General features: G+C 44.0%; 1 protein-coding gene across 1 annotated transcript; it reads right to left on the minus strand.

The window, feature by feature from the left end:
* Window positions 1–179: 179 nt before the first annotated feature.
* On the minus strand, window positions 180–12,800 carry ZXDC (ZXD family zinc finger C). Its single transcript, XM_035337371.1, has 10 exons — window positions 11,546–12,800; window positions 10,904–11,056; window positions 9,738–9,816; window positions 9,490–9,620; window positions 8,398–8,568; window positions 7,387–8,072; window positions 6,557–6,641; window positions 4,602–4,774; window positions 3,450–3,551; window positions 180–2,425 (listed from the first exon to the last, which is right to left on the minus strand). The coding sequence occupies exons 1-10, from the start codon at window positions 12,666–12,668 to the stop codon at window positions 2,339–2,341; spliced, it is 2,790 nt and encodes a 929-aa protein (XP_035193262.1). The 5' UTR covers window positions 12,669–12,800; the 3' UTR covers window positions 180–2,338.
* Between the last annotated feature and the right edge of the window lie 1,929 nt (window positions 12,801–14,729).

The following is a 14,729-nucleotide window of genomic DNA, read 5'->3' on the forward strand; positions in this document are numbered from 1 at the left end:
AAAATCAGAAATCTGGCGAATGACTATAAAAAGGAAGGCTATCCCATAATCCAGAGGATGGGTTTTGTTATCTATCGATAACTCCAGCAAAGGAAAAAAAAGCTATATAGAAACCAAGCTGTTGACCATTAGCTTTATGTCAGATGCATCCATACAAAGAACACCACCCAGTGACAAACTGACCATAAAAAAAAAGCTTTATTAACCCTTTTGCACCAGCAGCTCTTCGGGTATCCATTGCCAGCAATGGACTTCAAGCCAAGCGATCCAATTCTTGGCCCCCAGAGGTTAGCGCTTTACATTCATTTACAAAGCTGAATGAGGTACATTTTCAGAAGTATAAAGATTCAGTTGCAAGTCCCATAAAAAGATGGAGTGTTCCTTGGCCATTTTATTAGATTAAGAACTGGTATGGTCCTTGAAAACAGATTAACACAGGCAATGGGAGCTTGAGGAGTTTCAGCTTCCAGAGAGATCATGGTGACCGCTATGAAAAGAGCCAGTAGTCCCTTCAGCATGATTCCTCCTCAACCCTTCTACTTCTCAGGAGTGGATTCTATGCTGTGGTCAGAGCCATCAAGTATATCCCCTACCAATTAGCTTGGTTTCGAAACCCCACATGAGAGGGTTATGAGATTCCCTGGACATATGCTGTAAACTCAGGATGAGGCGAACTGAGAGACCTCAGTGCTCAGATAGTTAAGCAAAAGATAGAAAAAATAAAAATTGGTTCAACCAGAAGATAAAATACTGCCTACAAACCAGGACCTGAAGTTAAACGTAACCTGTATACTCCCCCCCAGCCCTCTCCCATCAACCAAAAAAAAGTATTTTTCTGGACACATACATAGTTCAAAAGGCACAGGAAGTAAAAGCATTTCTGAATGACCTCGTGTGAATTCAACATCAGTAAAACTGTAAAATAAATAAATATGTGCAAGATTAGAAAGATCACAACGTTCTTCTGCATGACATCTTATTTCATAAAAAATATACACATACGTGCATACACACACCTCATTGAGAATAAAAAACAGTACATACACCCTTTTATCAAATTCCTATACATAATTTTATAGGCATTCAGTACATTACCGTAAGAAACATTTAAATTTCCACCTTAAAATGTAACCAAATGGTGTTTTTTCCCCTCCCATACAACCCTAAACTTACTTAGGTGTCTGTAATCCAATACAGTTAAGTACAGTACATACAACCTCTTTCCCCACCCCCCGGCATAAACTGCAGCTTTTCAGTGGGACAAATCTTACTAGGTAACAATTCTTTTCCCCTCCCAACATATTCTAACAACTGCATATTCTGTAAACCAGACGGAAGCTCCACATGCATGTGATGCTCTGTGATACCAATAAACGAAAAGTGTTAACAGTGTTCCATAAAAAAACAAAGGGGAGAAAAAGAAAAAAAAAAAAAGGTAGTGGCCAGTTTACAGCTAACTTGGCAGCAGTTCATAGATGAGAGATAATCAAGGTGCTTAAAATTTATGTGACGGTCAACATCTCTCCCAAAAAAGGGAACACAAAGATAAAACTAACCTCTCTCAGACACTGTTGGAGTCTTTGCTAATCACTTAGAGTGAGTACAGTTCTATTGCAGTTCTTTTTTTCAAGTTTTGCTGGAAGAATTCAGCAGATAATTTGGGATGCAGGAGCAAGGAAAGGGAGAAACTCAACATGAGCTACAAACTGATTCACAGCTAAGTTAACATTTAGAATCTAGCTTGCTAAAACAAAGACTTTAGAGCATTTTGTTTTCATGGTGTAGGACATTAACTTTGTTACATGTGACATTTTATTCCAGTTTTTTGCCAAAACACAGGGGCCAAAACAATCTGTGTGTGTGCACGCGTAAAATACTTTTAACTTTTAATTCCTCAAATTTAACTTTTAATTCCTCAATGCCACTGGTTCCAGCCGGAGACCAATGGAAGGGAAGTTTAAACTGTCATAGGCAGATTTATAAATTTGTACTTGTTAGCTGTAGAATACTTGCTTTCCTGTGAAAACAGTAAATATTACCTCAGTTTGAAGTTTAATACAGTACTTCTCCCTGAAACAACACTGTACAGCAGCCTGCCTCAGTCTCCATGACCGTTAGGCAGACAGGTTATATACTACACAGGCACATCAAGTAGGATTTACATTTTTTTTAAGAAAATCTTTCAGCTGTAACTGTCTTTAGCAAATTGCAAAGAGTGCAACCACAGTCCAGTACTCCTAGTTTTCACATTTTCCTCGGAAAAAGACCCAAACAGTTATCTCACTTTTTCGATACTTGATTGCCCAATTTGTTTTCAAGTAATAGTTCTTAGTAACGGTCACTCCAGATCCTGTAAGTTTATTGTGCTTCCAGTGAACTGAGAGTTATCAGAACCTGCATCATCTTCAGTGGAATTGTGTGGCTCCTGTTAAAGCAAACAGATAGCATGAAGAGTTCAGTGCTTTCACCTCTAGATGCTCTTAGTGCTTATCCCTAAAACTACCTTGACATTTATCCAAGATCAGAGAAATGCTTTCAACTGTTTAGAGGAAACCCGAAGTTCTACTTTGGGGACCCACTCAGACAGTGCCACTCCAGTTTTTCTTTGGAAAATTTCACATGAATATTACTAAGGGAGATAAAATTTAAAATCACTGACTATTTGCTTTTTGTCTGTTAACTCTCTAACACAGCCAACGATCCTAGTACTCCTGCACTTCTACGTTTATCATAGCATGGTGCTTCTCCCAAATACAATTATTTTCTATCCAAGACACACACACACTTAGAATACTGCATGGCAGAGTTTAACAAAACCATAGCTTCACATGGTCAAGTATATGTAGGTGCTAATCACTCATTGCTGCTTGGTTCTCAGCTGCTCATATTCATCGAGCTTATGAGAACAGCAGATAATGAAATACTAATGCTAGCAGCAAGACACCGAGCCGTATGAAGCTTTCTGCATTCAAACAACCAAATTTCCACTGACTCAGTAGTTAGCGAGCAATGAAACTAAGGATTGCAGAAGTGAGCAGACTTTAATCTAACAGCCATTCCCACATAGATACCTCTTTGACGTCTAGGATCACGATTTTATTGCCCACTTCCCACCCTTCATGTAACCTGTTATGGATCAGAACATCAATTCTGATCCTCTTTCTTGACATACTTTGTATCTGCAGAATGGGATCAGAAAAACAAGAATGTGGCACTTCAGTGATAAATTAGTAATGTTTAGTTATTAATTGCTCAGTAGCAGAGGAAGAAAAACAAGTGGCTGTGATGTGTCACAGGTTGGTAACATACATAAGATAAATCTTGCGGTTCAGTTCTCAACTCCTAATGGAAAATGAGGTATTTCCATTAGGCAGAACATCAGCATTCACAGTAAGGTATATTCACTTTCAAGGAAGCCAATAAAACCCAGCAGCTTTGACATGCTGTACCTGAAGTATGTGAACAGGTAAATCCACTGTAAGCTGAGAATGTGATGAGGAGGACTGAGAGCTCAGCTGAAAGGGTAAATCTCCCTCTCCTGAGGGATCATCCTGCGAAGGCAGAAACATGACGCAATTACAAGACTCTGAAGCATCTCAGCACAATACAGCTAATTTCCATCAACTTTAGAGTCTTAAAAGATCTGATAAAGCAACTGCTCTGTACTAGTATAAAGCCTAAACCCACCAAGATACGTAGAAAGCTAATTACCACTTAAATCCAAACCTAGCTCAATACACAACCTATCATCCTATTATAATCAATTCAGAAAACCGTCAAGATCTGAAAAGGAAGAAATGGTTCATCTTGCATCAAATGTATGGCTCAGAAATAAGCGGTAAGTTTCACTATGTAGCATGAAGATGATTCTTAACAGACATGTTACAAATATTTATGTCCATCAAAGACAGAAGGGAAAAACTCTGCCCATAGCTTCCTCCATACCTAATATCCTTGTTAGGAATAAAGTGGAACTTACCTTCTCTCTGGATAATACAAAGATATGCACCAGACCAAAAACGTACTGCCCAATATGCTCCACTAACTAGCTCACATGGATTATTAAGCATTTTTAGAAAAAAAAGTCAAACTTTATGTCAACAGTTTAGAGGAATACCAGTTTTAGATGCAACTTCATTTTGCAGGAAACTTTTCACGTCAGTTCTATTTACCTTGTATATGTGACAAAGATAGAACAATGTAAGAATTTTGGTGGAAGGTAGGGACAGTAATGGAAGTGGGTTGTCAAAGAGAAAGACTTTTCTTTTTTCAAAGAGGAAAAAGTCCAGCTTAGGAAGCTGAATAGGATGCTCCCTACAGTCTGGCCCATATGGTCCAGACTGGACTGAATGTTAGCACTAAACCAAATAAAAATATCTTATCCACTTGTGCAATGCATCAGGGTTCTGGCCCCAGCTGTTGCATGACTGCACCAGCTGTTCTCAGGCACTTCTAGACCTCTCCAAAGCCACATTTGTATAAACTTCCAGGAGAGTGTTTCTCTAGGGGCAGTCATGCCTGAGTTCACAGTCAGTTAGATTCGTCTATAAACATGCTAGTTCAAGTAACAGAGATGAGCATTTGTCCTCCTCAACTCTTACCTGAAGAAGCTGAATTTGCACATACTGTGCTCCAGTGGCAGGGTCTCTTATTGTCAGTCCCCCATTTGGCAGAACAATGTTGCCACCCAGTCGACTGCCAGTATTGGATGATGAAAAGTTAGTAGGGCTTACTTTACCACCCTTGCTTTTCCTCTGACCAGAGCCAGATGCCCCTGAAAAAGACGGTTTAATATTTAGATAGTCAGAAGCAATTTGCCAAAGTTTCTTGCAACCTTTTTCAATTTTACGCAGTTAATTTACACCACACCACTAATTAGCACTACATAGCAAATGCCTGGAACAGTGCAATATAATCAAGCACCATCTGATAGCTATAAGGCCAGACAGAAATCAGCTGATGAACTCCAACTGCTGACTGAACAAGTTATCTTTTTACATGAATGCCATTAAAACCACATCACAAATTGCTAAGCTTAGGGCTCTCCCCTCTGGTAGAAGAGAAATACCAGCACATTTGTGAAGTTATAGAGAGGAATTAGGAACTAGAATTGCATTTTCTATTTTTAATTTTGCAACTCATTTCCTGAGAAGTCATGTACACAATTTTTCCAAACTGAAAAAAAACACACAGTGAAGCAACGAAGCTTGCATACTTCCAGAAAGAAAAAAAAAGGACTGTTAGAATAGGCTACAGAAGTACTACAGAAGTACACCCATCACCACCTTAAGAATTATTTTCAGCTTAAAACGAGATGAACCAGCTTCTTTTATCATGGTCTGAAAACCACAAATGCAGTCAAAATAAACATAATACAAAGAAGAACCAGATGATAGGATTATTTTTTAAACTATAGTAAATAAAAGACTCTGGTAAATTCATTTTAAAAATAAATTTCTCTCTACAATTTTTATTCAGCCTAATTAGAAATAAAATCACATAGTAGCATTAAGGCAATAACAGCTGGTGAAAAGTTGACCACTGGGAGTCAAGAAAGACTCAAGAAAGGAAATAGGCATTTTCTGAGGCCATCGCATAAACAGGTACAGATTAAGTGCAATCATTTGTTTAAACCAACGTTCAGAAGATATATTTGATGATACACACACATTTGATGATACAAGCATACTTAGAACTAGCTTCATAAAGCAGCTATCTTTTTGCATGATGATTTGCTGAACCACACAGCACATGCAGCTCTCGCTTTTACAGGTACAGAAACGTGACAGTGCCCAATTAGAACTAGTCCCTTAACTTACCTTACAAATTATCACCTTTACTTTCAGAAGTAGAAGAGGCAGCAAGGAAGAACTAAACTACATATAAATGTATAAAAGACCACACCAGCCCCAAGGGTAAGCATAATTCAAATGCCTAAGTCTGTGCAAGCCTAGAGAGCCATGGAACACATTTGATCTGACAAAGTAATAGTGTATATTCACACCAGACAGCTTTGAGTCAAACTACTGTTTAAGATAAAGAGGACATCTGAAATTATGACCTAAATTTCATCCTGCTCTCTACAAGACTAAAATCTAACAGAGGTTTGAGTATTTCTGGGTAACTGAAAAAATGAATTCCTTAACACTGCATAAACACTGTTACTAAGTGAGAAACAGAAGCAAGAGAAATCCAGCTGATCTTTTCACTGTTTGTACAGAATAAATGAGAACCCACAAGGTAAGACCAAAAGAGACCTTTTTTCTGTTTGTTTTAATAAAAGAAAAAAATAAAAAGCAGATGAAGAGATGCAAGGATCGTATCTTTTTAACGATCACAGAAAACAGGGTGCAAACCTTTGTAAACTTACTGTGAATTTGATATTCCACAGAACGTGATTTTCTTAGTAACAGATGGCAAACCATAGGCATAATTATTTTAACGACCAATAAATGGATGGGTACTTAAGAATGTACTCTGATATCTGCTCCTATCTCAATGCCAAACCCCTAAATACTTGTATTTAACAAATTTAACAAAACGAGCGTCTTCTCACCTGTGCTGCTCCCATTCCCTTTCTGTTTTCTTTTCTTGGCTAGCTGAATGGCTCTGTAGTCTGTTCTCGCTGACCCACTGCTCTCCTAAGGGGAGAAAACAAAAGCGGGGGGGAGGGGAGGGAAGGGTGCAAAGTGTTTTGAATGCAAGAACAAACCATGACAAGGAGAACAGACCAATGAGTTCCCTGTCATGGTTATCTTTAATACTGCAAACACTGAATTCCAGTTTCCCATGCTGTTCAGATTAGGGTTTCAATAACTTACCTGCGTGTAGTTAGTATTTGGAGTTCAACACAAAATGAAGTTATCTCCATATTTATAAGCTTTCAGATTTTAATACAGTAAACATCACAATAGAAAAAATACTTCATGCTGTAAATAAACAGGCTTCCAAAAACATCATAAAGCGGGAAGGAATGACTATTTGAAACAGCTATGGGAATGAGGACCGAGATGAAAATGTTTCAGTTACTCTCCTAATCTTTCCATGAGGTACCACATCTTGTTCTTGGTTTTTCTTGTACATCCCATTTCATCCTCAGATGGATGGGTATTTTTAAAATCCCTTAGTTTGAAAGGTTTTCCTTTCACTCTCACCACCAGAATTCCAATTGTTCTTAAGAGAACTTATCACCACGTTGATTCTACTTCTGACAACACAAGTCAACATAACATTTTACATCTTTCATCCAAGAAAAAAAAAAGCCAGAACACATCACCTGCAAACTCCAAGAAAAGAGTCTGCCTATAAGGTGTAAGTAGCAATGGATATCCCCGAATTCAGGGTGTCTTACTCATCTAAGGGTAAATGAATATAGCTGCTGCGTACCAAAAATGAGCTGCCAGTGACTGCGCTAAGATCCATTTCTTTCTGAGCACTGTAGCTTCCTGGAGGGTTGGAGAAAACAAATTGAGTCACTACTTTGCTGCCCTCTTGCTGACCAACAACGTCCGAGCTGGGAAGCAAATTCCGTTCAATTTTAGTTGGCGTTAGTAACTCAGGCACGTTGGTACCACCAAGGCTACTAGAAGGAGTCAAAGTGGCTGTGTCAATTGTTAAATTATTGCTGGACGTCAAACTGTGCACATCTTGACTGGAATTCCTCACTGACAGAGACGCTAGCGAACCCAAGGCTTCTGCGTTGACAGTCTGTACATCATCCAAATTTAAAGTGCTTTGCTGTAGAACTGTTGTGCTGGTTCCCAGCAAGAGAGAACTGTCCAGGCTCTGCGGCATATCACTGCTGGCCACCAGTATCAAGGGATCAACCGCCTGACTTAAAGAACTGTTACTGACAGGCAGGTTTCCTCCGAGAGTTGAGCCCACCGAAGCAACATCTATTGTGACTATTCCAGAGTTCACTAACGCCATATCTGTTGCGATTCCAGAATTGTTACTTGACACGTTGGAGAACAGGGACACGAGGTCTATGTTGCTGAGATCACTTTGTCCCGGACTAGTAAGTTCGCTGCTGGGTGTGAGGGAGCTGGTTGCTTCAAGCTGAGTTAGGAGATCTGCAACAGAATACAGAAGTTTGAACATCTTTAATTGCTAGGACAAACAAAGAAGAAAATGGCATGACTTATCAGGAAAAGGAGCTATTAGGACACGAAAACATGGCTAAGAAAATGCACGAACAGACCATACTATCATCTGCTCTTGGGGAACACAGTGAAGGTAAAATAACAACAGTACACTAAATGCAACTAATCTTTTTGGGCAGGGTTCGGGCCCCCTTTCATCAGACAGTGGGGACAAAAGAATATGAAAAATCAAAGGAAGAAGCTTTCAGAAACTTTTAGGTGTTTAACTACACCTCGCCACAGTTTGAAACGTTACCTGGACTGAAGTTGTGCTGTTTGACCATGTGAGTCTTCATACTGTGTTTGGAAGTGAATAATTTATTACAGCTTGATACAGGGCAACGCGTCTTTAACGAGTCCACATCCTGAAGATGTTTTTTGGAGTGAATATACAGACTACTACGCGCTGAGAATTTTGCGCAACAGCCTGCAAAAAGATACAGAAGGCTTTATAGATTCATTTACCTTCAATTTGATGTTTCTTTTTAGCTTCTTAACAGAACAAATCAAAATAGCTCTGAAGGCTCTATTTGTTGCTTTGCAGTATCTGGACATAGGTTCAGAGGAATCAGAAGAAAGCCAAATATACCCTTTCTTGTTTTACACTGAGGATATCTCAGTGGGTAGAATAGTTCAGCAACCTCATTTCCGACAAGAAATGCTAAATCATTCAGTGTAAAGTACATCCCTTCCTTACTACATCATCTTGAGTGAAAACTCTTCATGCTGGCTGCTGGAAAAAAACATTAAAGGAGAAACAATCACTAAGTAGAGCTGTTTTACTTTGTGAAGAAGAATTTGCAAGATCAGACCCAAAGCGTTTACATTCCTGGCATCTTACTGAAGTGATGGATGTAGTGCTAAGGAACTCGGAGCGTCAGTTAGGTTCCCATGTGACCATAAACCACAACAGAAACCACTCACACAGCCATCCTAGCAGCAAAGCCGATCACAGAGCAACCACTGAACACCCAAGATCATGTCACAGCAGCAAAATGGGGCCTTGGAAGTGTTGGATGGTACCACTTTTCACTGTTTTTGATGAATCAAGTCATAAATCTGAGCTGCAGAAACTGAGCATCAGAAGTAGGATTTTCCGGAGTAAAGCAGTTTTGTTTAGCATAAAGAAAAAAATAAGCCTAGAGCAAGAACCACTGTTTTCTTGGCAATCCATAAATTTGAAAGTGATCACTCAAATTCAGTTACATCTGTTTTAACTCTTCAAACTCAGTTAAAAGGCTGACTCTAAATTTCTCTGATCCTGTAGCTAGCTTGTGTCTGGGAAAAGCACACAACCTTTGGGCTATATATACACCAATTATCAGTTAATGCAAAAGTTGAACTATACCTTCTACTGGACACTCAAATGGTTTTGTACCAAGGTGGGTTATGCTGTGGCCTTTTAAGTGTTCTGCTCTTGTGAAGGACTTCCCACAGCCTTCTACTGGGCACATAAATCTCCTGTCATCTTCATGTTTCCTACAAAGGAAGGAAACCACCAATGGCAAGATTAAACCCGCTGCTTAACTACTGCAATAATAACAAAAAAAATAATAATAAACAGCAAGCGACTTAGAAATAACCAGAAAAGGCTACCTTTTATGTCTCAGCAGCTTGGACATACTGGTGAAAGACCAGCCACAGCCTTCAAAGTCGCAAATAAAAGGCCTTTCACCTTAAGCAAAGAAAGGTTACATTAATAATCTAATACCAAACTACACACTGCTATCAAGAAATCTCAAAAGCTGTCTAAATTGAGTAAGATTAAGACAAGAAGACTTGACCACCCCCTAAGGCAAATAATTTCTGAGTAGTGATGCCCCCTTCCCTCTCCTGAAGTCTGAACGTTGTTTAACACTGGGACTTTGCCTTTTCTGACACACGTGAGAGCACAGATCATTATCAATCTCCCTTGTGCTTGTCAAAACACATGGTCTTTCCTGGTTTTGTGCTCTCTTTTTTTTTCCATTCAGCAACCACGGTCCATCCTACCTTTCCCTTGTTTTCCAGACCTTCCCCAGTGTTCTCCTGATTTTCTCCCAAATACTCTTTCCAAATAACCCACAGCTATCTTGAAGTTGCTTCAATAACCAGTGACTGCATTGTTCAAAACAGAAACATGACCGAAAGGATTATTTTCCTGTTTTCATGACCTGTTACTATACGTCAATTACAGCACAACCACGTACTTGAAGTTAGTTTCCACCACTTCTATTAACCTTCACTTAAAGTGACACTTCTTGAAACACACTGGAAAGCCATGAAACCAGGAAAACAGAAGACAGCAGCAAGTACACAAAATTGTCCGTAAAACACTAAAATGCTGGATTTCAGCTTGGCAGTAGTCCTCCCAAGTCAGGAGCGCTGCCTTGAGTTGAAATTTATCTTTGTGCTGTTCCAAATCTTAGCACAGACATTTTATGTGTTCTGAGATTCTTTTTTACCATCTATTTTGGACAAGATTAGAATTTACACAACGATCTGAATGTCTACGAACTTGGGAATAGAGCCAGGATAATTTTTATGCGCAAGCTCACATGCCAAAAGCTGTATCTCTTGCATGTCAATCGTTATTTCAGATTTGATAAGTATGTCCAGTGGACTCCTAGAATCCCGCTAATCCAACATTTTCACTGTCTTTAAGTAACTCATGTCTTTCTCCCTCTCTTCAAGACCATCAGCCTTTACAGTAAACTGAAATTCACTGCTCACACATTATCTTCTGTGTACATCCCCAAGGTGCAAGTTGCCGCTATGAATACCTGTGTGACTCCTCATGTGGATTTTCAGTCGGCAGGCTTTGTCATACTGCTTGTTACAGCCAGGGAACGAACAGGAAAATTGTTCTTGCTCTCTAAAGTGGGCTCGGTTGTGGGAGAATAACGCACTCACTGTGATGAATGTCCTTTCACAGCCTGAGGAAAGAAGGGAAACAGCGCATCAGCTTGATACACAAGTAGTTCAGGAAAGACGTGTTGTTTTGTTTTAGTTAACGACCTTCATTGTCTTCCTGGATAGTACATCCGGACACACAGAAAAAACTAGGCTTGTGCTGTTTATGTTATTTGCGTAGATTATAGCTATTTAGACAAGGTAGGTGATCAGTACGTGTAGAGCCCGGGATAGGGCACACAGCCAAAGACCTGTGCTTCGGCCTCAGGCTACCAAAGCCGTAAGGAAGGTGCCAAGCTCCCAGACAACCGAGGCGATGGGGAAACAGGAGCCTGCCTGGGGACCCAGAGGGCGATCCCAGGGGGAAGGCGAGGCGGCAGGGAAGAAAACCGAGCGGGGGCTGCAGAACAACCGGCGGGCGGGGGACGGGAGACGCCATCCCCATCAGGCGCCAGCCCCACTGTGCGAGGAAGGACGCGAAAACCCGGGGGACGATCGAGGCGCAGCCTTACCGGGGAAATCGCAGCGGTAGGGCCGCTCGGGCTCCAGGTGGCTGCGGCGGCGGTGGGCGGCGAGGCGGGCGGCGCTGGGGAAGCGCTGCCCGCACGCCTCGCACTTGTGCGCCGCCTCCTGCTCGTGGGCGCGGCTGTGGGCCCGCAGGTTGTACACGGTGGTGAAGCGCTTGGAGCAGCCGGGAGCGGAGCAGGCGAAGGGCCGCAGCTTGTCGTGCGAGTGCAGGTGGCGCCGCAGCTTGTAGGCGGTGGCGAACGACCAAGCGCAGCCCGGCACCGGGCAGCCGAAAGGCCGGGCCGCCGTCACCGCCGCCCCCCGGCCGTCCTCCTCCTCCCCTCCGCCACCGTGCGCAGTCAGGCGGTGCAGCCGCAGCTGCTGCTTGCGGGGAAAGGCCTGGTCGCAGCGGGGCTCCGGGCATGGGAAGGCCGGCGGGGAGCGCGACCGGGGCCCGCCCGGGGGCTCGGAGGACGAGGAGGAGGTTGACGAGGCGGCCGCAGGAGGAGGAGGAGGAGGAGGGGGAGGAGGAGGCAGCGCGGAGGCCGCGGCCTGCTGCTCGGCGCCGGGCCCCAGCGTCAGGACGCCGTTCTCGATGCGCACCACCAGGCTCTGGTTGTTGATGGTGATGGTGCCCGAGAAGGAGCCCTCGTCCTCCTCCTCCGGCACCTCGCGGGGCGCCGGGGACGGAGGTTGAGGCGGCGGCGGCGGAGGAGGTGGAGGAGGAGGAGGCGGCGGCGAAGAACCGGGGGCCTCGCCCTCCTCCTCGTCCTGCTGGTCTCGCCCCGCTTCCCCGCCGCCCGGGCCGGCCTCGGCGGCGCCGCGCACCACGTTGAAGACGAGCAGCAGCCCGTCGCTGTCGGGCGGTGGCGGCGGCCCCGCCGGCGGAGCGCAGGGGCCGGGCAGCGGGCTGGAGCCGGGCTCCGGCTTCTCCTCCAGCAGCAGCACCGGGAAGCTGACGTAGAGGCCGGGCGAGGAAGAGGAGGAGGAGGAGGATGAGGAGGAGGCGGCGGCGGGCGGCGGTTGCCAGGCGGGCGGCGGGGCGGCGGGCGGCGCGGCGGGGCCGCCATGTTGGGCGCCGGGCCGGGCCCGGGCCGCCTCCGCGGCGGGCAGCCCCTGCGTTTCCATCTTGGGGGTCCCTGTAGCAGCGGCTGAAACCGGAGCCGCGGGGCGGGGCCGGCGCGGCCCGCGGGGAAACGCGGAGCGCGGAGCCGCGCGGAGCGGAGCGGGAGGCGCCGGGGAAAAGGCGGAGAGTGGAGTTGCGGAGCGGGAGGTGCTGCCGGCTGCCCTACAGCCAGGCACCGCCGGAATGGTTTCAGTACCAATATTTATGTTAAAGGCAAGGGAGAAGTTGTGCCAGGGCAGAGCGCTCCTAAACTTGCAGCCATGGTGGGAGAGTTGGAACACGTGAGTGTTGTAGCAAACTTTTTTAGCAAAATGTGAATGTTTTGGCAAAATAGCCCATTCACCGTTATTAGGATCATGAAAATGGCATTGTGAACTGGCTAGGAGGGAGGCAAATTATGTCCCCCACGATGAAAGTGTAGCTGTGCTGCTCCCTCACCCCAGCCCCTCAGAGAGGGAAAGGGAGGGAGGGAGGCCAGCGAGGAATCCTAGAATCATTACCTAGAATCATTAAGGCTGGAAAAGACCCTGACGACCACCTGGTCCAACCCTCACCCTACTGCCAATGTCACTAACAGGGAGGGACAGGCAGTAGGAAAGGGGCTCTAAAATGACATAGGGATGCTGAAGGTCGTGGAAGTCCTGAACAAACAAACAAACAAACAAACAAACCCTCTAGAAAGCTAATGAATGCATAAAAAGTAGTGTAGGTCTCCCCCCCCCCCCCCCCCAAGTTGTGTTGGAGAATTTCTTTCTCTCCAGTCTTAATCAAAAATGGAGAATTTCCCTGCAGGTTGTGGTGGAAATAACTTAAGTCCTTCTAGCAGGCCCAGCAGATGGTGCTGTGATTCTTCCACTGGGCGAATTTCTACTTTCCTCAGAGCAATTTTGCATCAAATCTCCAACAGCAAGGAAAGGGAACTGCTGTCCAGCCACACTTGGCTCTGGGGAAGCTGGTACTTGTTGCAGTACTGCTGTAGGTACCTCCACAGCTGTCTGTGCAGAGGCTGAAGGCTCTGGGTGCCTGAGCTCAGCCTCCCCAAAATCCCTCTTAGCCCACTGCTGACTGGGGCTGGGTCACGGTCACTCCTGTTGTTGGCTGCCCCGGGCCATCCTGATCTCTCTCTGAGCGGCTCTCTTTCATGTTCCTAGGAAGAGAAAAATCTGCCCAGGACCTACTGCTCAAGCCATAGGTTCATCCCCAGTTGAGGGATGTCAAAGCTGAAGGCAAAAAAAAAAAAGAAAAAAAAAAGCCACAAATCTAATCTGCCATTGCCAGGAGAGACTTGACAAGATTCTAACTAGGAGAGCAAGCAGCAGATAACTGAAACTTTATGCATGCAAAAGCCACCGTACTTAGACACACACATCTTGAATATTGTTTTGTTCCTCACCAAGCTCTGATGTTCTCTTGCCTCTATCTGCAGCCATGCACAAGGTTTTCAGATAAGTGTCTGTGTTACGAGGAAAGCATCGAGAAAGGGAATCTTTGCCCTGGCCTGGCCTATGGCTTCTGTATGCTCAAAATCACCTGCCTTTCCTCCCAGCAGGCAGGAACAGGTTGCTGTTATCCTCTGCTTTCCCAAAGGTACTGTAAACCTCAGTTCACATATGTTAAGTAATTTGAAATATACTGTTAAAGGACCCCAAAGTAGACTAGGAGTATATACATAACTATATGTACTTTATAACTCAAAAATTAACAGCAGTGAGTACTCTTAAATAAGACCAACTGCTTGTCAGCTCATTGCCTTTCTGTAATCCACTTGCCATATTCGTACTAATTAATAGACAAAGATTTCATAACCTCATCTTCATCTAGAAGGTCTTGTATACCTTCAGGTTCTGTGTCTCCCTACTGGTAGCCCAGAGTTACAAACTCCCAGGGACTTGAATGACATTAAATACAATTGTACTTGCAAGGTTATGTCCTCTTGGCAGTAAAATTGCAAAGAGGAAATCAGGGTTCCATCTTTTTGTCTGGGATGTGAAGGTAAGCATGCTGGCAGGTGTCTCAGTACGAAGTAACGCAATGGTGAAAAACTCAGGATGACTACGGAGCAG

This window comes from Oxyura jamaicensis, chromosome 12 (assembly GCF_011077185.1).
Source record: "Oxyura jamaicensis isolate SHBP4307 breed ruddy duck chromosome 12, BPBGC_Ojam_1.0, whole genome shotgun sequence".
Lineage (NCBI taxonomy): Eukaryota > Metazoa > Chordata > Aves > Anseriformes > Anatidae > Oxyura > Oxyura jamaicensis.

Coding starts and splice junctions, on each gene's coding strand:
- ZXDC (XM_035337371.1), bottom strand. CDS start 12,668: ATGGAAACGCAGGGGCTGCCCGCCGCGGAGGCGGCCCGGGCCCGGCCC. Junction 8,073..8,397: donor ACAGCACAACTTCAGTCCAG/GTAACGTTTCAA, acceptor ATTCTGTTGCAG/ATCTCCTAACTCAGCTTGAA. Junction 4,775..6,556: donor AGGGAATGGGAGCAGCACAG/GTGAGAAGACGC, acceptor CGTCTTTTTCAG/GGGCATCTGGCTCTGGTCAG.